Genomic DNA, 26762 nt, shown 5'->3' on the forward strand with positions numbered 1-26762 from the left:
AGATAGAAGAATCTTCGAAAGCAAACACACCTTTATTGGTGTGTTACCTACACCCAACGCAACAGGTCTTGCGCGTCGTCTGTTTCGCATGTTTACTAGAATTTTTGTTAAATGTCGTAATTGTGGATGGTTCTATTGTTTTCAGTATGTATTCGGTTCTATACTTTAGGGAAACTTTAATGCTCTTAATACCTGGTTATTTATTAGCATTAACAATATAACGAAAAGCTTGATACCATTTTAACATTCATAAAGGCAACATACATTAAATATGAAAATTGTAAAAGCACGGCAAATTGTGTGCGCAGTATGTGTTACAGACTAATATTTACCGTCTAGTAAATTTTCTATAATATTGTTCCCAGTGACGGATGGTCAAAAAACCAAATATCTCCAAAAAAAACTAAACAAGCTCACAGCAAATAATATGTAAACTCACTGAAATACTAAAATATTTTCTATTACTTATCCAAATGGAAATCCCACTTAGCATTCCCATACTTGATAAAGAACGATTACGAACTGAGCTGTCAGTTATTTATTCAAGAAATGATTGATGTTCTGCAAAATGGCGCACTACCTCTTCTAAAGTTTGAAGGACAAAATCGCCGCAAAACGGCGGCATTTGAAGGAAAAGAAAGTGCTGTTTCACCAAGACAGTGCGTTGTGTCACAAGTCAGTGAAAACGATGGCAAAAATTCCTGAATTGGGCTTCAAATTGCTTCCTCATCTAACGTATTGTCCAGATCCGGCCACCAACGACTATTTCCTATTCTCAGGTCTCAAAAGAATGGAAGAAATAACTTAAATAACTTCGAAATATTGACCATCATACCGTTCTTCTCTGGCTACGTAAAGATAAGCATTGGTAATTAATCGAAGAACTTTGTTTTGTTAGCACAAATAAAACTAAACAAATATAGTAAAAGAAAAATATAATTTTGGACTTTCCACGATTACTGTATATACTGAATAACTCAATAATTTTTAATGGATATCTATTATCCTACGGAAAATAGGGCCAAGCCCATAAAATTTTACAGTTATTTTCCTTCATATTTCACAGTTTTGAACACTGACATTGATATTACTGAACAAAATATATGCAAGTACTAAGCAGATTATATTCTTCTTCATATACAATAAATATAATGAAATATTAAGTCTCTATAAACAGGTTAAAATTAAGGTAGATTGATTTCTCTTCTTATTAACATTAAAAAAATGTTCACAATATATTGATATTTTTTTAATTAAAATTTTAAATTTAAAAAATAACTAATATGTAGAAATATACATATCAAAAAATAGTAAAACAAAAAAATATAGTAATAAACCACTAAATGGAATGCTTAACGACTAGAAAAAAAGAAGCAACAATTCTCATTCCTCAACCATATCGAATAACCCGAGTGAAAGTAAAACTGATGTTCGTCGGCTTGTGTGTTTTCTATTCGCGCCTATAAAAATAAAACAACATTTTAACTAATTTCATTTTCCGTGACTCCGATCAACACGTTCAACTTAATCGATATTCCGGTCATTTTCGTTAAATTCTCAGTTAAATAATCATCAATTACCAATTGGTTTCACAACGTCCAAATAGAATCACTCGAGTGTTACTTAAAAGCGATATTCTTAATCAACCCGTCACCGTAATAACCGTAACATATAGTTAATAAATTAATTTGCGATAATATATATAAATATCGTATACAGAGACTAATATTTCACTTCAAATGTAACGAAATCGTGTAAAAAAGACGATTCTGTTCGAGATATTTCGCGTCAAACTGTGTAATAGAAAATATCAATATAAGAAAGAGAAATTTCGTGATAGAAAGCAACTATTTAATTCGGTTTCTTCATTGACTGATAATACGAAACGTACATTATCGATAATTAGATAATTAAATGAGAACGTTCGCTTATTGTTTTATTAGAACATATATAATTTCAAGAGATTTTTCTATTAGAATAAAATTCGATTGTCAAAGATAAGGTATTATTTTTTTATTATTACTTTACTTATTACTGTATCACCAAGACACTGTGTCACAAGTCAGCGAAAACGATGGCAAAAATCCATGAATTGATCTTCAAATTGCTTCCCCATCTACCGTATTTTCCAGATCTGGCCCCCAACGACTATTTCCTGTTCTCAGATCTCAAAATAATGCTCGCTGGGAAGAAATTTTCGTCGAATGAAGAGGTGATCGACGAAAATGTGGCCTATTTTGAAGCAAAGGTCGCTATAATCAGAGTATCACCAAAAATCGTGTATCGTATCGATCAGTATCAAAAATAAGGTATTATTTTTTTATTATTACTTTACTTATTACTGTATCACCAAGACAGTGCACTGTGTCATAAGTCAGCGAAAACGATGGCTAAAATCCATGAATTGGGCTTCAAATTGCTTCCCCAACTACCGTATTCTACAGATCTGGCCCCCAACGACTATGTCCTGTTCTCAAAAAGATCTCAAAATAATGCTGGCTGGGAAGAAATTTTCGTCGAATGAAGAGGTGATCGACGAAAATGTGGCCTATTTTGAAGCAAAGGTCGCTATAATCAGAGTATCACCAAAAATCGTGTATCGTATCGATCAATATCAAAAATAAGGTATTATTTTTTTATTATTACTTTACTTATTACTGTATCACCAAGACAGTGCACTGTGTCACAAGTCAGCGAAAACGATGGCAAAAATCCATGAATTGGGCTTCAAATTGCTTCCCCAACTACCGTATTCTACAGATTTGGCCCCCAACGACTATTTCCAGTTCTCAGATCTCAAAACAATGCTATCTGGGAAGAAATTTTCGTCGAATGAAGAGGTGATGGACGAAAATGTGGCCTATTTTGAAGCAAAGGTCGCTATAATCAGAGTATCACCATAAAACGTGTATCGTATCGATCAATATCAAAAATAAGGTATTATTTTTTTATTATTACTTTACTTATTATTTTTAGTGATTCAAGAATCTTCCCAATAAGCAATAAGCAATTATTGTTATTATAGTACCTATATGACGATGTTGATGATTTGCGATGTTTAAACGTCACAAATTTAGATGACTTATGTATAAAATAACTTTTAATAGACTCTATATGTCTTATAACCAGATCGGATGTGTTAAACGTTTTAGCCTACGCACTTCACTTTCACGTGGAATATTTAGCTGATTAGCGAGCACATTGGGGTGCACTAACACATTTTTAAAGCACTTGACATAAACATTTTAAATTCCACCCGTTAACATATAACTAAAGGGATATCGCGTCATTAGAAACATAGTACGAAGCATCAACAATGACATGCAATGTTTTGTTTTAAAACCGTTCTATGATGGCTATATTCGACTTGCTAGAAGTACCATATAGTTGAATTCTATGTGACTAAATGTCTATATTCACAGAATAATTCAATATACTACATGGAAAACTACTATATATGTAAGTAAATGTTAAAACTATTGCATTTAACACTTGTTTATATTCATACTTCTCATTTTTCCCAATACATATTATTAAGTATCACTGATTAAAATACATACAAGTGCCTAATTAGGAAAATAGCCGGGAAAGAACCACAATATCAGTCAAAAATTAGTTGAAGGCACTCAAATGGATAGTCGTTCATTCCCTGTATTTGAATCAATGATTTTTTTCAAGTATACAAAATAGTAATATCTTAATTATCATTATTTTAATAGTACTAATATATTTTATTATGTAATGTTTGTAAATATTTAAATTTCAAATAAACCTGATATGCCCAATGTTTGGAATATTAATATCCAATAAATAATGTTTTTTTAATTTTATTTCCATATTTTTTATATATTCGAATAAAAATATATAATAGTTACATCAACCTCTTGGATTTTTCGTGACTGAACCTCAGGCAACGATTACACCATCTTTAATCATTCATAAAATCTATCGACTGGCATATAACCAATGTAATAATTGTCCAAAAAGGTATCCGGCTTTACCCAGCTTAGTTGTCGACGTAACTAAGATATTTACTCGATATCATATTTTATACTCAATTGAATGGATTTATTAACATATAACCTCTTTTTTAGCAATTGGGATTTATCTTCACTGGACCTATTATTTAACATTAGATTCGAATCACGGTCATCAATTAAGCCCACCAACTAGCAAATGACCAACTTAAAGGTTATCCCAAAATACATTCTATTCTTACCCAGCCTAGTTATTAGAATGACTGTCCTTATTCTTGTCAAATTTTGCACGCTTGCCGTATAGGCAAATGCCATTATAAACAATTACAAACGTAAATTCACAACCATGCCTCAGCAGGATTCGAACCCGTAACTATCGCAATAGCAAGAGGAATAACGTCTTTTCGCCTTAAGAACTGTCCGAAGTAAGCCTTACATCAATGTTCAGTAGCCGATCCAAAGATAATGTTTAGTTATTTTTACTACCAGACTATAAGAAAAAGGTCTATGATATGGATAATACAACGGTTTTTTGAAATTGAATCTTTAGGGTAAATGATGTGGCTCGGTGAATGGAGGTAAAACGAAATGAAACGGTGGTGTTTACATTATGTGACCGTTATTTATTGGCTATATAAAAAAATGTGAAAAATACAATTAGATAAAACGGATGGCAGCGGTTACCTGGAGACGAGGCTTGGACAGTCGATGGTGGCACGTCTAAACCAAACGATGGTTGAGCACTGAACGAAATAATCTTCAATAACATCCCAGATAAACGCCTCGGGGTTGCCGCCAACTATTCGTTATCGGGTTCTAGTTGGCGCTGTTGGCACCCCGACCGTGTTCAACATCTGGGATTAAATTTCTGGGTATTTTGTAAACCATTATTCCACGATGTAAAATTCGACATGCCTCAAGGTCGCTACAAATCAATATCATATTTGGTATCTTTTCGATATTCGGGAAAAATAAATATATGTTTATCGAATTTTAGAATTTTAGAGATGTATTTATGACTGCTGCAAAGTCAATAATGTAAACGTCATTTTGTTCTATGTAAATTATCGCAATCTATAGTTTGTTGACCATTTGATCAATTTATCTGCGTTGGTAAAGAGCCCCTAACCATTTATGCGATTTATAATTTATAATAAGACGAATAAGTGATTTTGCTACATTCTCGCCCAGTGCGCATTGTTTACTTACTGTGTAATGACGTCATATGATGTCTTTGGCGTGAATCTAAACCGTAAGAATGTCCTTCCTGTAGTGAAAATACATTTTTAAGAAATAGTAAATAAATTAAAATGTTATAGAATAGTTAAAACGTGCAACTTATTAAAATACAGATATTATCGATGATCTACACTAAAGGAATCACTACACTGACAGATTAACATTTCAGGGAAAATTATTACGGAGAATTAACTAAATATTTGATATATTAAAACGCTACAGTGACTGACACAATAAATTAAACAAATGCCAAAAAATCTGTGGTATTTCTTGGACAAAACTTTCCCAGCACACAGAACTGGCGATATAACTAAATATCATTAATATAGTTAATTTATTATGGTAGAACTAGTTCTCAATGATTTACGTTCATGAATGGACAATTTTAAGCAGTCAAACCGGGCTCAAATTTATAAATACTTAATATTGGGTTTAGACTTTTACCCAAAAGCCTATATGTTATGATTTTTTTGACATTTGGTATCAGTCACACTGAAGTTATGAATGGGGTTTGGAATGTAGTGTAGCCCAGTGTAGCTGATGGTTTATATTAGATTTTATTAAAACTTTTCAGTATTTTCTTATTAATGCATTCGGTCGGAATGTTCTTCCAGTATTTCAGAGGTAGATTTTTAATAAAAGATATATGATTGGTTTATAGTTTAAAAAGGATTTTATTTAAAATAAATGTTTAATTACAATGAGTTTTGAATTCCACTAAAATTTTTTGCAGATATCAGAATAAATTACAGTCACAGGGTACGAATAACTCAATGCATATTATTCTTAATACGTCAATTGTTTGTGAATTGTTGGAATAATAACAGTTCCAGAGCCACAAACAATTATATATACCGAAACAAAAGGAAACACAGGAATACAGATAATACTTCTGAGTTATATAAAAAGGCAAGTGAGTATGTGGGACCATCTCCAGATAATTTATTGCAATATATATTTTATAATTGTATGAGAAGGGAAAGAAGAAAAAGGCTTAGTAGATATTAGAAAGAAAATAGTAGTAACAAAAGATATAAATCTAACTCCCAGATAATCTTAATATAAATAAGGAATCTTTTCATAACATCCACTAAAAAAACATTATTAAATATAATATATACAATAAGATTCTTAACACAATTTTGTACTTTAATTTTTGTACTTAAGTTTTCACTATTACCGTGATTTATTTTAATACTAATAATACTGGTAAGATGTCATTGCTGTTCGTAGTTTAAAACGTTTCTAAAGAAATTGTACTTTGCCATGTCATTTTGTATTTATGTACAACTATGATCCAAACGTTTTTATTGTTCTAATATTCAACAATCTCTCCAATGTGCAATAGTTATCTTAAATAATACGAAGATCACTTCAGTAAGAGATCTTAATTTAATTAATATTTTAATAATATTTTATGTTTTGCAACAACACATCAATTAAACCATTTATTTAAAAAATTATTTAATAAAAGGAATTAATAAAAATGTAATTTCTATATATCGAGCCTTTCTATTTTTATAAAAACGCCATATTTAAATTGATTTACATATTTGAATAATTAACATGAACATCAAAAATCGTATATTTATATAGTCTATTCGAAGTTTTTTGTACATACGTCATCAAGGTGTTTAAGGTATTGTTTACAATTATAAATTCGTTTTAGAATCAGAGAATATTTTCCTTTTCATTTTATTCAAGTTAGTAAGAGATACAATGCGGTCTGATTAGTTCGAACACGTAAACGAACGAGCCTGTCAAAGTATTCCGTTTGTCAGACGTATGCAAAATTCTTACAAGCAATAGTGAAAATATCTTATAAGCCTGGCCTATAAACTATTGTGACTGTATAATTAACTGTAGTTTTTAGATGTACTATAATGTTAAAATAAATTATATTTTATAATATTTATTTCAATTATTTTATTTAGGTTAGAATTTTGTTGTATGTCAAAGCCAAACTGAACTAAAACTCAAAGATGATGCTGCAATATTGCGACATTTTGATGTCACAAATTTAAACGACGTATGTACAAAATAACTTTGAACATACGGTATTAATATATTTATATTAATCTCTATCTTTGAATACTTTTTCATAGAAACGTATCTCTTCATCTCTCAAATGTATGATTTGACTTCTGCATATTATTTTATAAACTTAAGAAACAAAATCAAAATCAAACAAATTCAAGAAAATTTTAATTATTGTTAAAGTTTTAGAGTTTTAAAAAGTATAATTTCAGGAATTTAACTAAATTATTGATATTTAAAAAAGAATAATGAAAAAATATTGGTATAAATACATTGAATCCAAGAGATATGACTATGAAGGTGTTAATATGACAAAATATATATTTACTAAATGTTTGTGTTTTATTTTAAAAGTCTTAGTGTATAAAAGTCTTTTTTTATCACATCGCCAAATTTTAAGAAGTTTAAAGACAGTAAAATGTTTTAAATACAATGGCAAAATACTTGATAAAATTTGTTATTGATAGAGAATAAAATATCCATAAACACATGCAACATAAATTTATTAAAATAACAAGAATCATATCTCTAAAAATAAAATCGATGTAAATAATTTAAGATTATACTTTAGATAAAAAAAATATAGCTAAAAAAACAAACACCTTTCAACGAAATTCAACGATTATTTAACACATAATCTGTTTCCAGATTTATTTTAATCATACCCTTTCACTTAATCCTCAACACATGTTTGCTGAATGGAGAAAACAATTTCTTTCGCTTATTTAAATCGCAGTATGCATCAACAGACGGTATCTAGCTAGAACTATATGGTGCTTTTGATAGGATATTAATTAATGCTGCGGTTTGGACAAGATTCAGGCGGTTAATTTGTCATCAGATGTTAATTGAAGTTACAGATGTTTGCGATTGATAAATTGCAATAATAAACATCGAGAAAGCCGTGTTTCATTGTTTCATTTGTATAGCGGCCAGTGGTGGCTCGTTATTTCATATTCTGGTCGCGATCCTACTTATTTTTATATGATAGTTCTTATTTTACTTGCAATGGGTCTAGAAAAACGAATGTACTCTTTTATATTCATTATTTTGTATTCTTTATATTCATTTAAAGTATTTTTAGCGTGTTGTAACTGCAATGAATATTGGTACGGAAACGGTCATTAAAATATCTCAAAAAATGAAAAAGATAATATTGGATTCAATGAATGCAAAATCGGCTTGATGTTATAGTTTTTTCAATATAAACATAATTTGATACAATTGTTTCAAAAGCAACTATCTGGAAAGTTCCATAGATAGCTTAGAGCTATCTACAGCTATATAGCTAGCATGTAGAATATCTTTTCATACACAGTTAGGTAATATAGAATTTAAATAGTTTAAAAATAACCCACAAAGAGATCTAATTAAACTTCCAGACGTTAAGTTAAAAAAATACAATTTGAATACAAAGAATTTGAATTTTTAATTTAGAATTATATTTCAGAATGGGACATGAATGGGTCACTTATGGCAATATGTGTAATAAAAAGTGTTAAGACAATAAAAGTTTATGAAAAAAGGTAAATATTGGAATAACAATTGATTAGATATTATTAGTCATAACATTTATTAATAATTCATTGCAGATATATTGTTCTTATTCTTCTAAGAATTGCTCATTTGGAATGGTTAATAACAACTTTGGTTTAGGTACATTGAAGAAGAAATTGACAAAAGATTAATATTAGAAAAAATATTAGATAGATTGGAAATGAACAGCTTTCTTATTCACTTGAGTGAAACTTTCTGAATATAGGATTATGATTCAATGCTGATTATTTCCAAAACAGGGTGATGAGAGTGGAAGGAACTAAAAGTGGGTATATAACTAACATAGTGTAGGAAGTTGTATTGTAGAGTGTGAACGATTTATCTGCATATGTATTTCTGTAATTGTTCAGAATTATATGAAGGGATACATTAAGGAAAATTTAGTAATTAATTTTATCAAGAACGGTATACAGGAGAAACAAAACATCACAGAGATATCAAAATGACTTGACAATAAAATACACCATAGGAAGAAACAAGAACTAAACATAAAAAACTAAATATGTTCTCTAATGAAAGTTAAATACATTCCTTGAATATACAATTGTTAATTACGTGGATTCGTCCTCCGGAGGTTTAAATTATTCGATAATATATGTATTAGATGTACTATAATGTTAAGATAATCAAAATAATTACAAACTCAGAGTTGATGCGGCAACATCGCAAAGTTTTGACGTCCTAAATTGAGATGACGTATGCCCACTGCTTCTTTGGATAGACTATATGATAATTATTATGTTTTAGTGATCATTTTATTTTATGACTACATAATTAAATGCATTTGAAATTAACGTTCTAAAAATGCTTCATGTATATACTATAATGCTAAAATAAATTATATTTGATAACAGTTTTTTGTTCAATTATTTTATTTAGATTAAAATTTTGTTAAATATCAAAGAAAAAATAAACAAAAACTCAGAGTTGATGGGGCAACATCGCAAAGTTTTGACGTCGTAAATTGAGATGAGGTATGCTTACTGCTTCTTTGGATAGACTATATGATAATTATTATGTTTTAGTGATTAGTTTATTTTATGAATACATAATTAAATGCATTTGAAATTAACGTTCTAAAAATGCTTCATGTATATACTATAATGCTAAAATAAATTATATTTGATAGCAGTTTTTTGTTTAATTATTTTATTTAGATTAGAATTTTGTTAAATATCAAAGACAAAATAAACAAAAACTCAGAGTTGATGCGGCAACATCGCAAAGTTTTGACGTCATAAATTGAGATGACGTATGCTCACTGCTTCTTTGGATAGACTATATGATAATTATTATGTTTTAGTGATTAGTTTATTTTATGAATACATAATTAAATGCATTTGAAATTAACGTTCTAAAAATGCTTCATGTATATACTATAATGCTAAAATAAATTATATTTGATAGCAGTTTTTTGTTTAATTATTTTATTTAGATTAGAATTTTGTTAAATATCAAAGACAAAATAAACAAAAACTCAGAGTTGATGCGGCAACATCGCAAAGTTTTGACGTCATAAATTGAGATGAAGTATGCCCACTGCTTCTTTGGATAGACTATATGATAATTATTATGTTTTAGTGATCATTTTATTTTATGAATACATAATTAAATGCATTTGAAATTAACGTTCTAAAAATGCTTCATGTATGTAGTATAATGTTAAAATAAATTATATTTGATAACAGTATTTTTGTTTAATTATTTTATTTAGATTAGAATTTTGTTAAATGTTAAAGCCAAAATAAACAAAACCTAAGAGTTGATGCGGCAACATCGCAAATTATTGACGTCATAAATTAAGATGACGTATGCTCACTGCTTCTCTGGATAGACTATATGGTAATTATTATGTTTTAGTGGTCAGTTTATTTTATGAAAACATAATTAAATGCATTTGAAATTAAAGTTCTAAACATGCTTCATGTATGTACTATAATGTTAAAATAAATTATATTTGATAACAGTATTTTTGTTTAATTATTTTATTTAGGTTGGAATTTTGGTTAATGTCAAAGCCAAAATAAACAAAAACTCAGAGTTGATGCGGCAACATCGCAAAGTTTTGACGTCATAAATTGAGATAACGTATGCTCACTGCTTCTTTGGATAGACTATATGATAATTGTTATATTTTAGTGATAAGTTTATTTTATAAATAGCTAATAAAATTCATTTAAAATTGACATTTTAAAAATGCTTCATATATGGCTATTTAAGACAGCAAAATTCTTATTATTTTTTTAATTAATAATATTTGAATATTTCCTAATGTTACACCAACTTTAAAATTACAGGAGCTTTAAAAATAATTCAACAGGTTACCTATGTTAATGGATAGGTTATTCGTAGTCAATTCGATAAATATTTTCAATTTTAAATTTTAATTTTTTATTGAGTCGATTTTTTAAAAATATAATAAATTCTGGAGTAGAATTAAAATCGCGGACCTGTAAACGGATATAAATGATATAGACAAAGAGAAAAGTGAAAACCATATTTTAATTATCAACAGTTTATTAGTTTATTAATTACATATCGATAAAATTAAACCTAAATTAAGAACTAAAATAATTAAAGAATTATTTCGATTTCTTTATAAAATCGCAAGTTATTCCGGAGCAATCCTCTCTCGCAACCGCTTCGAACACTTTCTTCAGCTCTTTGGCCTGGCTTTTGATATCGATATTTCTAGGAAAATAGAATTTTCAATTATTTTCAATAAAAAAGTCTACTTTAAATTAAACAAGAACGGTTTCAATACGTCATTTTTATAACTATTAATTGTTATGTTCCATACTTTTTCAACATTTTTCTATCTTTCTAACAATATTGGGATACCGTGTCGAAGAATGATGTCGATTTAGTTGAAATTCAAGCATTTTTTGGATTTTTCGATATTCCGAAGCTGTGTGTCATCAAAGCTGCAGTGACCTGAACAAGTGATAATCAGAAAACACTATATGTCTGGGTACGGTATTCGCATTCGAGTTGCAACATCATATCCTTCCCAACCTTTGCAATTTGCAGTCAAGCGTTGTCATGCATGAGCATGACGCGTATAACATCGCATTTGATGGTCTTTTTTGCAACAATACGTATGTTAATTTGTTGAAATGACGTCGGTCGATATCTGCAGTAACAGCTTCATTCGATTTTAATTCAGTTCTCCGTCAATTTTTTATTATAAATTATATACAGTAACTTTCAAACGCACTTTCCTCAAAACAAGATTATTTCAAACTGCTGCCATAATATCTCAAAAACTACTGCATTGATTCTGCTCAAATCGTGGTCTATATATATAAGTTGAATATATATATAGCTATAGCTACAAGTTGAACTATAACAATTAATATTGCTCAATAGCTTTCTTTCTACCAGCTAAAAAGACACCAAAAAAACCGCGTCATAAAAAGTCCCAAAAAGTGTTAAAAAAATATTTTCTGTTATTATTCTGACTAGCAATTAAAATGGGATTCAGTTTTTCATTTCAGATAAGTGAAATGACCGGAATCATGGCAATAGTACATCTCCATTTTATATGTGTTCGTGTTGAGTCTTGTATATCCGATTATATTGTACGTATTGACTTCAAAAAATCCCAGAGTATATTCAAGTGTTAATCAAAAATAATATACTATTAAGCCTATAAATTAGCTTTAAATATTTTTTTAACTTCAAGCTTTATCGAGAAAAATCGGTAAAATCTGTTTGATTCTAGTAGTATATATATAGCGATAGCTGCTATTTTTTCCATCTCGAAATAACGATGTATACTTTGAGGTTATCCGCAAATCCACCTATTTTTAGTATCAGAGTCCGACAGGTCATGATTGATTTGTCGAAACAAATAGTAATCAAAAGGATCAAGGTCTGGAGAATAGGGCAAATGGGCTAACACTTCCCATTTTAATGTGCCCAAGTATGTTCTCGCCAGTTTTATAACATGTGGTAGAATGTAGTCATGTTGAAGAAAAACATTGTTGTTAACAACGCCACAGTTGTAGTCGATGGCGATCACCATTGAAGATTTCATTAAGTTTTAACAGTTCCTATACTATGAGCCACTCCAAGCTGATACCATCAAATACAGAGTGTTAGATTGATAATTAAATGTTTCGCATGATGTTTTCTGTCTTTGAATTATCGTAATGGATCTATTTTTCGTCACTATTAACAATACAACACTTAATCCTATTTTGGCTGGAGTTTATACAAGGTAGTGTCTTGGGACCATCTCTATATCTGCTCTATACAGCTGTTATTCCAACAACAAACGAAACAGTACTTGCAATATTTACTGACGACACAGTTATACTGGCAGAAAATGTATCTCTGTCTAAAACTACAGAAAGAGTACAAATAGCGGTCAACAAGGTCTACAAATAGACTAGACACTGGAAAATGCAGCTCAATAGCTCCAAATCTGTCCATGTTTATTTTGTATTCTGGCAAAAACTTAATTATATCACTTGACGGATGCCCGATTCCTCAAGCAGAATCAGCTAAATATCTGAGAATATATCTCGATGGTAGGTTAACCTAGAAACATAATTTTAGACAAAAAGCAGAGCAAATTAGACTCACAGTCAAGCAAAAATCAAAGATATTGATTTATCAGTCAATCACAAAGCCTATTTGGGCCTATGGGGTGCAAATATGGGGTTGCACTAAAACATCAAACCAACTAGTATTCAACGTATGCAAAACAATGTCTTACGATTAATTACTAATGCTTATCGCTACGTAACCAACGAAGAACTGCACCATGACCTCGGAATGAAATGAATACACGAAATGATCCAAGATTTCGCCTTAAAAGCAATATAGCTACTGAACAACATACAAGAAATCAGAAGATTGAAATGAACCAAACCACACAAACTAGTCTAGTGTATAAGTATATTTTCAACTTTAGCTTAAGTAGATTAGTTTTATTCTAATTTTCGAAATACATACTGATGTATTAATCATGTACATGCCTTGCTTGTATATTAATGCAAATTCAACAGAAGAATAGTAATAAATTAAATTGTAAATTAAGATTTTACTAAGCATATCGAATGTAAAATTAAATTAATTTTCAAAAAATTAATAATACGACATGATATGACAATGTCATGACCATGATCAACACACATGACCAAACACCTTTCAATGTCCCTTGGCTTCAGTTAATAACACACGAAATATTTAATCCTTTGGATCATTCCCATGTTGTTCAAGCCATTGAAAATGGTTACTTGTGTTACTTCCAGCAATTCTGCATATTCTTCTTGAGTTTTAGTAATATAGTCCCACATTTTCTGGCTATATAGAGCGCTCTTTATTTTCAGTGTCGAAATCACCAGTTTTCAAAAACGTCAAAACTAATATTCACGTGTTGATATCGATGGAGCATGGTTGCTACCTTCAGCCGCTTTTTTCTTGAAGAAATAAACTTAAACTGCCCACAAATGCGATTTAGTCGGTACAGATTCAGAAATTTTCAACGAGCTAAAAAAAAATTGTTCTTACGATGAAAATGAAAAAAATGAAGCCTAAAGAAGTTACAACTGTACCCGATCAGATTTAATATATAGTATATCCTTTAAAGTTATTTTATAGGCCTGATACTTTGGTATTTTGGCAAAAAAACTCCCTAAATGAGTATTAATAACAGCCTTTACACTAGACAACCCCTTTAAAACACTCTAGTATATAAAAAAACAATTATTTCTTACTCTTTAGAAAACGCGTCAAGAAGATTATTCACGTGATGATCTGCTTGATCCATGTGGCTTGCCGTCACCAGCAGTTCACAAAAGACTCTGTACTCACACCCACCGGCATTCAATTGATCAAAATATTCCAGAGATGATACGATCCTATCCTTCAGTTCCCTTTTAGAATCCTCATTGGACCTATAGCGATTCTGCCTATATATAAAAAGTTGTTCGGTTAACTTCTACCATCTACTTTATGCCATCTAGACTAATTTACATGGGAGTATTCGTGTCGTTGACGTTGGTGACAGTAATGACAGTGGGAGTCAATGCACTGATCAGGAGACCGATTGGAACAAATGTCGCCAATAGCTTCAAGACCTTTTTCCAGGGATTGTAAGAAAGGCCTTGTTTTTCCGGGTGTTGACCGTGCGTGTGCTCTGTTGGTGGTCTTTCCATCAAGTTATAGAATGTGTCGAAAGTCTTCTGGTGGGAAGGAGGTTGAATAGTTGCAGGTGAATATCTTTCAGGGACCTGAAAATTTATATAAATTATGCCATAATAAGTTTCTTATACAATGCAGGCTTTTATATTGATACATTGTGTGTGTTGACGACTAAACTATAATTTGTTACAATAATAGCTCATCAATAATATTCATGTACTAATTAACATTGATTTTTTTGGTGTTAAATATACTTTATTGTACTATAGTATCAAATGGATTGATTGTTTTAAGTCTTTGTTCTGCTCCAGTGTTATACAAGAGTTGTGACATTTCAGTGTTAACATGAAAGCGTCTATTAACATTAACAGTCTATGTCTCTCGGTGATTCTCTTGGTGTTCTGAGTAATAGTCAGTATTAGGTACATCTACGATACCTCTTGGGACTTAGGACCTCTTGAAAATAGCTTGGGCTTAAACTAAACCAAATGCTGATATGGCGTGAATCTAAATTGTCCTTAGATAACAAGGTTTTGCTCTATAGGCCCATTTAGATCTATGGTATTGAACTATGGGATACTACTCGCAAATTTAACATAGCTATACTTCGTAGGTTCCAGAGTAAAGTGTTTCGAGTCACCGTCGATGTCCCATATTACGTCTTCAACAAACTAATCTAGTGCGATATCTCCTTAGAACCCATAACGAGTGACATTCAAAGTGTTAGTGTAAAATACTCTGAAAGACTATTAGTGTATCTTAGTGCACTCGCCAAACAGTTAAATGTGCGCGATGACACTGAAGTGCGTAGGCTCAAACGCATATTACTATACGAACTTATTAATAGACATATAAAGTAAGATATAATAATCTCTAGAATAAGTTAGGATAGATTTTAGAATAAGTTAGAATATTCCCTAGAGTAATATTTAGATTATAAGTTTGTACAGCAGATGACTTACTGAAGCGATCTTCTACATATCAGTATAGTTATCTAGTGTAACGGAAATTATCAAAAATGCTTATTGCCCACGCACAGATTGGTCTATATTGGTTTTACAATTTGCGTACACAACAGCAACTTATTATGTTCGGATAATAGAGTTAATTCCGATTAACCAAAATATTTTTTATATTTTAACACAGGTTCTTTTATTTGGAGATTCATCCCAAGGTACTAATAGTATTATTCATAGTTATTGTTGTATGCGCAGTTTGTTTATATGTAAATTCAATATACACTGATCTACTTTCGTTAACTTATATTATCCGTGTCTGTGTCCAGTTATTTATATTGTCATACCTGCCTGTTGTAATTTGCTATTGGTTACTTCTTCGCTATTGTTTCCAACAGCAAGTATCTTAGTATCATCAGCGAATGTAACCATGGTGATAATTTCCTTTTGTGGTACGTCTCATGGATGAAGTAGCTAAGGAATTAGTCCCAATACACTTTTGGTACAGAATCACTTTATATTCGTGTTCATGTTTTAGTCGAAATACTTTTTTCTAAAAAGAACTTGCCCAATTCTAAAACCATAGTTCCATTGTTCCCAACCCAAAACCATTTCTTTGGATTGATGACGGTTTTTATAATTTTTGCGACTTCTTTTACCCTGACTAGATGAATAGTTAAATAATCGTACTAATTCAAGTTCACTTTCGTTTGATTTAGGAAACGGGATTTTTACTGCACAAATTTTGTTCAAAACAAATCTGAAACTGCATTCATAAAATTCTTATTGAGGCTCATAACAACCATTTTCTCTCAAAAACACTATATAGCCTATTCAAAATGTTTCTGTCATTCGTCATCAAGATGTTTAAGGTACTGCCTGTCACAATTTATAAATTCGTTTTAGAATGAGACAATATTTTCCTTCTCATTTTATTCCAGTTAAAAAGAGACAAAATTATGTTTGATTAGTTCGGACACGTAAACGAATGAGGCTGTCAAAGTCGTCCGGTTGTCAGACGTATGGAAAATTCTTGAAAACGATAGTGATAAGAGGTTATAACTCTAACCTATAAACTATTGTGGCTGTATAATTAATTGTAATTTTTAGATGTACTATAATGCTAAAATAAATTGTATTTGATAACATTTTTGTTCAATTATTTTATTTAGATTAGAATTTTGTTATATGTCAAAGCCAAACTGAACTAAAACTCAGAGTTGGTGCGGCAACAATGCGACGTTTTGACGTCACAAATTTAAATGACGTATGTACAAAATAACTTTGAATAGACTATAGGTAATGATGAAGGTAAAGATATTCTCTGGATAAGTAAATAACCACAAAATGCAAAAGTTATAGCCTCAAAATTTCCATCTCCATCTTTCTTTCATCCTTCATCTCTCCATATATGGATTCTGCGTCAAATTAATTGCCAGAAATGTGGGATTCTTTTAGACTTTTAGAACTCCTAATTGACCAAACTAAACTGTTAGCTAACTTAATTGCAACATCTCTTATTGGTAATATTCCCGAATGACGGTTTTGTGAGGCAGGAGTAACTCCTAGTAGATTCACCAAATTTTGCCATGCAGGACTTAGATTAACCGTTGAAGTTGATGTTAAACACCTTAAAATGTCCTGTGCTTTTCAGTGGCCCTTTTCACATGCACAAGCATCGATATATCTTGACTTGATTTGATATGGAAGTTTCACATGAATATTTATCCAATAATACATCCAATTCATAATTTTCATATTTTACCAACCACACAAAAATCACATAAAATATTTTCTACTAATGCAAATGTTTACAGACAAACCGTAACATGTCGGTGAATATAGTAACAAACACTACCATTTAATACCAGATTAAGCTTCTTTTAAGCCATCTTTTGAAATCCGTTAAATTTTATTTGTACAGCTCAAATAAATGGAGATATGGTGTTGAACTAAAGTAAATAAAAGGCTACCTTTACTGGTTTATTAAAGTTGAACTCTGTGTTCTGCCTTGGTGGTCCACTAGGTGGTAAATACTTCCCGCCTTCCTCGGCGGAACTTCCAAAACCCGTAGCCGAGTAGGAGGGCTTGTGACTGAAGTCCAGAGTGTTCGAAGTTAACCCGTGGAAGAAATCACCAAACCTTTGCAGAATCGGTCGTTCTGTGGGTGGTGATGCCTCCACCGACAATTCCAGTTCATTATGGGGGAGATCTTGATGTACTGACTGAGGAAAGGTTTTTGTTTGTGTAGAGAAAGTTTGGGTCGGATAGCTTGACGGATAACTTGTAGGGAACTTTACTTTGTTAGTCCAGGATGTTGGGCTGTAAATAACACCAAGTCCATATATTTTTAATTTATCTATATATTAGTTGGCCTAACAAAAATGTTTGCCCCCCTTTTAGAAAAAAAACGATGGCACCTGGAGGCGTGAAATTTGGCATGGTTAAAGCTTATACCGAGGAAGAATTTTTAGGCCTAATAATTTTGTGTAATATGCCCTACAAACACAAATATTCCCATAAAACGAAAAACGCCCAAATCAAGTAACCAAAAATAGCTGTCACAACAATCCAAAATATATAAAAAAGTTAGCAGGTAGCTGTGTGGACTAAGAGTTTAACCACCGACAGTGACGTAAGTCAATTGAAAAGTCCCCGGCTTACCATAGTAAAACACATTTATTGAAAAAATTAGTTTTTTTATTCAACATAATTTCCTTCAAGGGTAATACACTGATTACAGAGACCCTCCAACTTTTCGATACCATTTTTGTAGTACGATTTGTCCTTTGCTTCAAAAGAGGCCTCGGCGATCACCTCTTCGTTCGACGAAAATGTCTTCCCAACGAGCATTTTTTTGAGATCTGAGAACAGGAAATAGACGCTGAGGGCCAGATCTGGAGAATACGGTAGATGAGGCAGCAATTTGAAGCCCAATTCATGGATTTTTGCCATTGTTTTCAATGACTTGTGATACGGTGCATTATATTGGTGAAGCAGCACAGCAAAAAGATTTCTTCAAATTCGGCCGTTTTTCGGCGTTTTCGTCCTATCCAAAATAAAGGTGTATCCCAAAATACAGACGCCATAACCTTGCCAGCCGATTGTTGCGTTTTCCCACGTTTTGGAGCGGGTTCATCATGTGCAATCCACTCGAATGACTGTCGATTGGACTTCGTAGTGAAATGATGGAGCCACGTTTCATCCATTTTCACATATTGACGCAAAAACTCGGGTTTATTACGCTTGATCGTCTTCAACCACTGCTCCGAATCATCCATCGTTGTTTTTGGTTTTCACAGAGCTTTTTGATACCCAAATATTCGTGATTGATATGATCACTTTAGAGTGTTTGCTATTTCATTCAATTTAAATTCACGGTCATTCAAAATCATTTTATGGATTTTTTTAATGTATTCGTCGGTAACAACCTCTGCGTGCACTGCGTTCGCCGTCTTCGGTGCTCATTTCACCACGTCTAAACTTAGCATACCAATCCTTGATGGTTGATTTTCCTGGGACAGTGTCCCTAAACTCGGCGTCAGGCCAAGTTTTTGCTTCAACTGTATTTTTCCCTTCAAAAATCAATTTTTATCAACACGCGAAATTTTTTTTATCTGATTTTTTTCACAATAACAAGTTGCTTCACTCAAAATTCTATAATTCACAAACTAATAATCCGACAGATGTTAAATTTAAACACGCATCTTTTGAGGGTTAGGGCTAACTAAAAAGCATATGAATTTAGAATTAAATAGCTCCATCTATGTGTCAGGTCGAGGACTTTTCAATTGACCTGCTAGTGCAACTGCTAGTTTGTTTAGAATTGAGCTTGAGACCTTAAACGTTAACTTCAATAATATTGATGAAAACATTTGCTGGATAATTTAAAACTAATTGTCATATATATGGTGCCACATAGATTTGAAATTAATAGAAAACTGTTTTATGAAGTTATTACCTGTTTTTTGCGACTGTACCCTCGTTCTGAGAAAGGTAACAAGGTATGCAACTGAACCGCTTACTGGCATCATCTACATTAACACTTGTGGCTTCCGAATATGAACCAGATCGACCGAAAGCGGAGTATCCGGGTTCGAACCCGTCGACTAGACGAGGTACGTCTATCTCTGCTGAACGACTGATATTAGGCTCTTGAAATCTCGTTTTGAACAAGGTCGTCCTCCCCTGGTCGGAACCGCGATCCACCGTGATACTACTGCCGATGGTTTTTCCCTCAGCGTGTGCTGGTATTACTGGAGATTTGTTGTACTCGAAAGATGTCTCCACCAAAGGACTTGGGCGAAAATCTGTGCGAGTGTTAGTCTCCACTTTGTTCTTGGTATCTAGAAAAGTAAGAATAACGTTTATGTCATACTTGGAAACAGTGTCTGGTTAGAGACAGGATGTGAGATAAAGTTCTTAAAGTCTCTTCCGGTTGAGAGGTCGATATACTTTTAGTATATACAGGGGATATACAAAACAATATGAACGCCATGCAATATAGTACATCTTATTGTATGTTGGCAGCACTTCTTCTGTGTAGATAAAACGAAGCATATATATTGCTCAATTTACATACCAACTCTTGTAGGTTATATCTCACTGCATTGTGAAATTGTGTGCTCAGATGTTGTTTAGCGAGCAACAATAACCAAAGTAACGACAGCATACACAGAACATCGTAAAACATTCATTAAAGGAATAATGAGCTAAACCCAAAGTTAACTGATAAAGACCGACGAACACGGATTGTGGCCAGACAACATAAAACTATCGTGGCAAAAATGTTAGAAGAACTCAACACTCACTTGAATAATACATACCAGATTTCCAGTTTGGATTTCGCAATCACAATTCGACAATCAACTAAGTGCACAGAGTAACAGCGGATGTTGAAAAGACGTTCGAAGAAGAGAAGTGCTGTGCTGCAATATTCCTGGATATCTCACAAGCTTTCGACCCGGTATGACATTTGGGATTAGTCTGCAACATGAGCAAATTTATACCGCAGAATTACTGTCGACTACTGGAATCATATCTTTTCGAAAGAAAATTTAGAGCCTCGCATGAAGGGGCATTCTCAACACTTAAACACATTTCGGCTGGAGTTCCACAGAGCAGTGTCTTGGGACCACTCCTATATCTGGCATGTACTGCTATATCCCAACAACAGGGTAAGCGGAGCTTGGAACATTTGCTGACGACACAGATATAATGGCGAAAGATATATCTCCGTCTAAGGCTGTAAAAAAAGTACAAGTGGTGGTCGGTAGAATCAGCAAATGAACTGGAGACTAGAAAATACAGTTTAATAGCTCCAAATCTATCCATGTTAATTTTGAGCGAAATGATAAAACCCTAATTATGTCACCTGACGGATGCCCGATTCCTTAAGCAGAATCAGCTATGTACCTCGGAATATATCTCCATGGTAGGTTAAAATAGAAATACTATCTTAGACAAAAAGTAAAGCAGATTAGGCTCAAAGTCAAGCAACAGTACTGGTTAGTCGGAAAAGTCTCTCAACTTGATCTAAAATCATATAGATAAAAAAAGTTAATCAGTCAAAAGTTAATCATAAAGCCTATTTGGACCTATGGGGTGCAAATATCGGGTAGCACTAACACATCAAAACAACTAGTAATCCAACGCACCCAAAACAAGGTTCTACGATTAATTACCAATGCTAATAGTCGAAATCAAATAAATACACGAAGTGATCCAAGAAAACCTCGTTCGCCTTAAGACACGAAATAAGGCTGCTAAATCACAGCAGCGTGAAAGCAATGCAGTTACTGGACAACACGCAGGAAATCATAAGATTAAAGAGAACCAAACCACACTGTACAACATAACAATACTAATAAATTAATTTGTAAATTAAGACTACACTAAGCATATCTAATGTAAGACGTAATTAATAAGGTTACAATTCAAAAATGTTTACAGAAGCAGCTAGATCATGCGGTCAAGTGATTCAAATTCTGGAGGTTGCAAATCAACATCCTGAAATCCCATGCCATCATTTTCCATAAGAAGCGTTACGCACTGCACGTTTCGTAACTTAAGATCGACAACGCAACAATTCCAGGGTTCGATAACATCACGTACCTAGGTCTCCACTTCGACCGACAGTTCACTTGGCATTACCAAAACTAGAAAGCAATCCAGAAAGATTCGGGGATAACAAACCTGTTATCTTCTCTGATCTGCCCTTCTAGCAGACTTACCATCTCTCCGGATCTAATGTCTACTTCAAGTTTTCCAAAATGAGCTCCTCAGAATAATCTGAAACGCTCCATAGTTTGCCAGAAATCATCTCCAAGAACTCCGTTCAAGTTCTTCCGAAAAAGCGTTTGTTCGCGAGCTGGTCGACATGCTGTGAGCTAATCTCCTCCTTTTCGAGACTGAAACAACCCCATCCGTCGCTGCAGTCATAACTTTTGCCTCCATATGACAGTATCCAGTAGTGTGTTAACTGCGGCTGCCATATTTCTAAATTTAATGCAGTAGCAGTAGCGACCCAGGAGTCAACTCCGAGACGGTTTAGATTTAGTGTATTGATAACCCTTAGGCCAGAAACAAAAACAAAAAAAGATATTAATAAAAAGCTGTATGGTAGGGGCTCCAAGAAGCTCTAATATTAAGAATAGCTGAGATTACAAAACCCATTATCACGGAATGCTAAGCTGGGAAAGAAGTGGTACAACAAACATAAAACTTGTACACTTGATGATTGAAAAAAAGAAGGTATGGTCCGATGAATCATTGTTTACATTTTCTTCTAAAAACGATCGGGTTTATGTATGAAGAACCCCAAAAGAAAACTACGATCCGAACTGCCTGTTTACTACAGTCAAGCATGGGGGAGGTTCCATTTCGACTTGGACGACAGCATCGTGGTATATAGAGGAACATCTCATTCATCACTGTAACTGTAATTTTCCACCTACAATATTATAGAAGCATTTGGTGGATGCTTTGATACAACAATGGGATAACATTTCTTGTGACTCAACACTTTATCAATAAATAAATATTGTGTATATGTCAGGTGTTATTTTGTTGTTCCGCTATAGTAGTTAAAAATTAATAAAAATTATACAATAATTTGCAATTTTTTACGATAAAATCACTGTGTAAGTTTTTAAATAAACTTGGGTCTCGTACTTCGAAGACTCTGTTTCCTTTCATTAATTTAATTCATAAACTTTGTGAAGCATCCACTATATAGTCCAGACACAGTACCCACATGTTTACTACGTGTTTCGAGGTTTGCCGCCAAACTAGGTCAATTGAATTAGGCTGAAAGCAGCTTGAAAGTAGCCCATGTAACGACTTGATCTATTTTTTCAACTAAAAACCACGGAGAAACAATCCGGAGAAAATATTAAAGAGTTAATTTTTTGACCGAAGAAATGGCGATGGAAACTCATCGCCTCATAGTCAAAAGATCCATAAATTAATATATTGAGTGCAGTAAGTTCATTCTGTATACTGCCAATCCACCGAACACAAGAACCACTATTGTGCGACATACGTGACGACGACACGTCCTACATAACAAGTCCTAGCATCTCATGAGGATTCAATACTAACAACGAAAAATCTGTTTAAATTTATCACGTTGAAACTGTGGGAATATTCGTCTGGTCGGTCGAAATGTGTGGTTGTCGACTCGATTGTCCGAACACTCATTACTATTTTTCTGGAAGAAATTCGCACGGAAACAGAAAACACCGACTGAGTAAAAACTTATTTATTTCATGTGTTAAATACTACATGGATGTAGTATGGGAGAATGGACAAAATATTAGGTTAGGTAAAGGAAGTACGGAAGCGCTATGGAAGCGGCACTGTTACAAAAGGAAGAGAAAAGAGAAAAGAGAGTCTTCATGGTGGTTTTTTATAGCCGAGAATCGCATGGTACCAATCCACCAGCGTTGCCAACCTTTGAACTTAATGTAGATGTAATAGTGGTGGCCTAAACGGTTACAGCGGTCCCTGAACACACCCGCAATCATGCAATAAATCGTCCAGCGGATACTTAGGAGATGGGGATCTAACCTTAGTCACCAGTCTTTCGAAATCAGCTGTCATCGAAGGAGTAGCACGACGTAGTTGGTCTTGGGACATTCCGATTTGTTTTAGGGTACCTATAAGTGTGGCGCCTTACATGTCCCGTATCGTGGTGCAAGGGTGTTCATGCGTTGATGTCGTGCATGATGGGTTTTGTTGTCTTCGTCCATTGCGCTAGTCTCGTGAGATCGTCGTCGACCATGTGATGGTGATGGGTTCCTCGCACTATTCTTTCATGAAGGTGTCGAGCACGTGAATCCTGTTGAACTGGTTTATCCGTTAGGTACTTTGATCACGTCGGGGCCACCACTACTATTTTTGTGGAAGGAATTCGCACGGGGACGGAAAACACCGGCTGAATAAAAACTTTTTTATTTCATCTGTTAAATACTACATGTATTCGACGGGAGTATGGACAGAATATTAGGTCAGGTAAAGGAAATATGGAAGCGCTTTGGAAGCGGTACTGACACAAGGGGTAGAGAAAAGACAGTCGTCGTGGTGGTTTTTTATAGCCGGGAACCGCATGGTACCAATCCACCAGCGTTGCCAACCTTTGAACTTAATGTAGATGTAATAGTGGCGGTATAAAGGGTTACAGCGGTTGCTACATCACTCCCCGCCTAGTGTAGCTGCCGTAAAACGTACCTCCATGTGGTGCAAGTCCCTGAGCACACCCGCAATCATGCAATAAATCGCCCAAGTGCTGCCTATGAAATGGGGATCTAACCTTAGTCAGAAGTCTCTCGGAATCAGTTGCCATCGAAGTAGAAGCGATATGAAAGTGGTACTGTTACAACGAGTAGAGAAAAGAGAAAAGAGACGTCGTCGCGGTGGTCTTTTAGAGCCGGGAACCGCATAGTACCAATTCACCAGCATTGTCTACCTTTGAACTTAATATAGTTGTATTAAGGATGTATCTAAGTTTTACCTTGCGTAGAAGAACAAATCCACCACTAAACATTAATAGTTCTTATTCGTATCTAGATCAGTGACGAATTAACAGATTTGCCACCAGGAAGTAGTGAAACATTCTAATACACAATAAAATATCGTTTTGTACAGTACTAAAATACTATAGTTTTATTAAACTTTTGAGACTGGTTTTCTCCATATATAAATATATGTATAGATATATATGTAGAATGGTTAGACCAAATTTGACGCCCTTAAAAATCTATGCTCTTAGACTGGTAAATTCGCCATTTGTCAACTGCTGGTTAACCTGGAGAAAATATACCATTGAGAAACGATAAAACTCATCCAAAGGATTTACTAATCGAAGGCAGCCTTGGGTAACAAGGTTGCTTGCCGAGAGCTATTTAGTTATACGGATTCCTGCTGCAGGATATTTCTAGATCATCTTGTTATAATTCAAAGATTCCAATAAATCAATAAATAAAATAAATAAATAAATATAATATCTAGCTATATACATTAAGACATCACCAATATAATTAATGGTGTTAGTTCTTTTGTTTTATATCACCAAGTAGTAGTTCTTTGGACTGGATCTAGTGCTATAACATGAGCTCCGAACCACAATCCTCGGCATTAAGCTTACCGACTAGCCAGTGACCAACTCAGGGATCCAATCATCCCAGGAGACAAAAAATTAAGTCCTACCCAGCCAGGTTTACTGGTTTGACTGTCACATGCCACAGCAGGATTCGAACCCACAACTAGCGCAACAGTTGAAGAACCGTCTTGTCGCCTTGACCACTGTGCTTACCAAACTAGCATATGGTGTTAGTGTTTGGTACTTTAAAAGAATGGTAGTGCATCGCATTCAACCAACGGTCAATTAAATGTATTCCGATAACAGAAAAGTGTATAAACTAAGTCGTATGTTATCATCTTTTTGCATAAGAGATCAATCACTCAAGTAATGTTCCACGTTTCATTTATAAAATAGATATTATAACAAATGTTAATTATCCATAAGACAAAGTCTTCAACAGAGTCAAGCTGAACTTAAATAGATTTGCTTCATCAATAAATCAATAATGTTTGAAATTATAATTGAAAAATTTGGCAATATTGAGAATTAGCTTCTATTTGAATACCAATTATATTATATGCTCTTAAACATACGTTTTTATTATAACATCAATAATTAATTTTGTTATTAATTTAATCAAAAAGTTTTTTTTTCGAAGGTTCGTCTTTAATCTATATTCGAGACGGCTTTGACGCTGGAGCTGGAGTAATATGCAGTCACTATTATAAAACTCAATATCTAGCAAATCTTAAAACAAATCTGTAGATCTTTTTAATTTAAATGTTATCAAAAATAAAGTATATTCACAAGTATTGTAGCTTTGAAAAGTAATGTTAAACTTAAAAGTTAAGTACAGCGCTATCTGTTCTATTTTCTGCAGAGCTAGTTTTCTTCAAATTGTCCCTATCAATATACTATTCCTGATTTCGTTTGCTTAAAATAATCTAACCAGTGCATCTTGAGTTACTGAAGATATTAAGACAATTTACCTGTCGCAACAGATCCAGCTGAGGTGGATTCTAAAGTTCCGTCCACAAATAAAAGATTTCCAGAACTATTTCCGGTGATAACAGAACTAGAATCAACAGGATCATCAGCACTTTGGTTCTGTACAGTTTCATTGTGATCGTTGCCCAATAATTCTGGTATAATCACCGCAAAAAATAACAAACTAGGTCTGACAAACAGGTGCATATCGCTAGATACGAGAGCAATATCAAACAAGCAGGGAAAAGAGCGATCAAATATATTTATAACATT

The 26762-nt window shown here is 33.1% G+C and overlaps 1 protein-coding gene across 1 annotated transcript; it reads right to left on the minus strand.

The window, feature by feature from the left end:
• Nucleotides 1–11373: 11373 nt before the first annotated feature.
• Nucleotides 11374–26696, minus strand: LOC143192021 (uncharacterized). Its single transcript, XM_076397480.1, has 6 exons — nt 26492–26696; nt 19881–20265; nt 17893–18241; nt 14796–15052; nt 14537–14731; nt 11374–11501 (listed from the first exon to the last, which is right to left on the minus strand). Exons 1-6 carry the CDS (start codon nt 26694–26696, stop codon nt 11393–11395), a joined length of 1500 nt encoding a protein of 499 aa, XP_076253595.1. The 3' UTR covers nt 11374–11392.
• Between the last annotated feature and the right edge of the window lie 66 nt (nt 26697–26762).

The sequence above is a fragment of the Rhynchophorus ferrugineus genome, unplaced genomic scaffold, assembly GCF_030347505.1.
Source record: "Rhynchophorus ferrugineus isolate W39M unplaced genomic scaffold, kcgeb_rfMv2 rfM2, whole genome shotgun sequence".
Lineage (NCBI taxonomy): Eukaryota > Metazoa > Arthropoda > Insecta > Coleoptera > Curculionidae > Rhynchophorus > Rhynchophorus ferrugineus.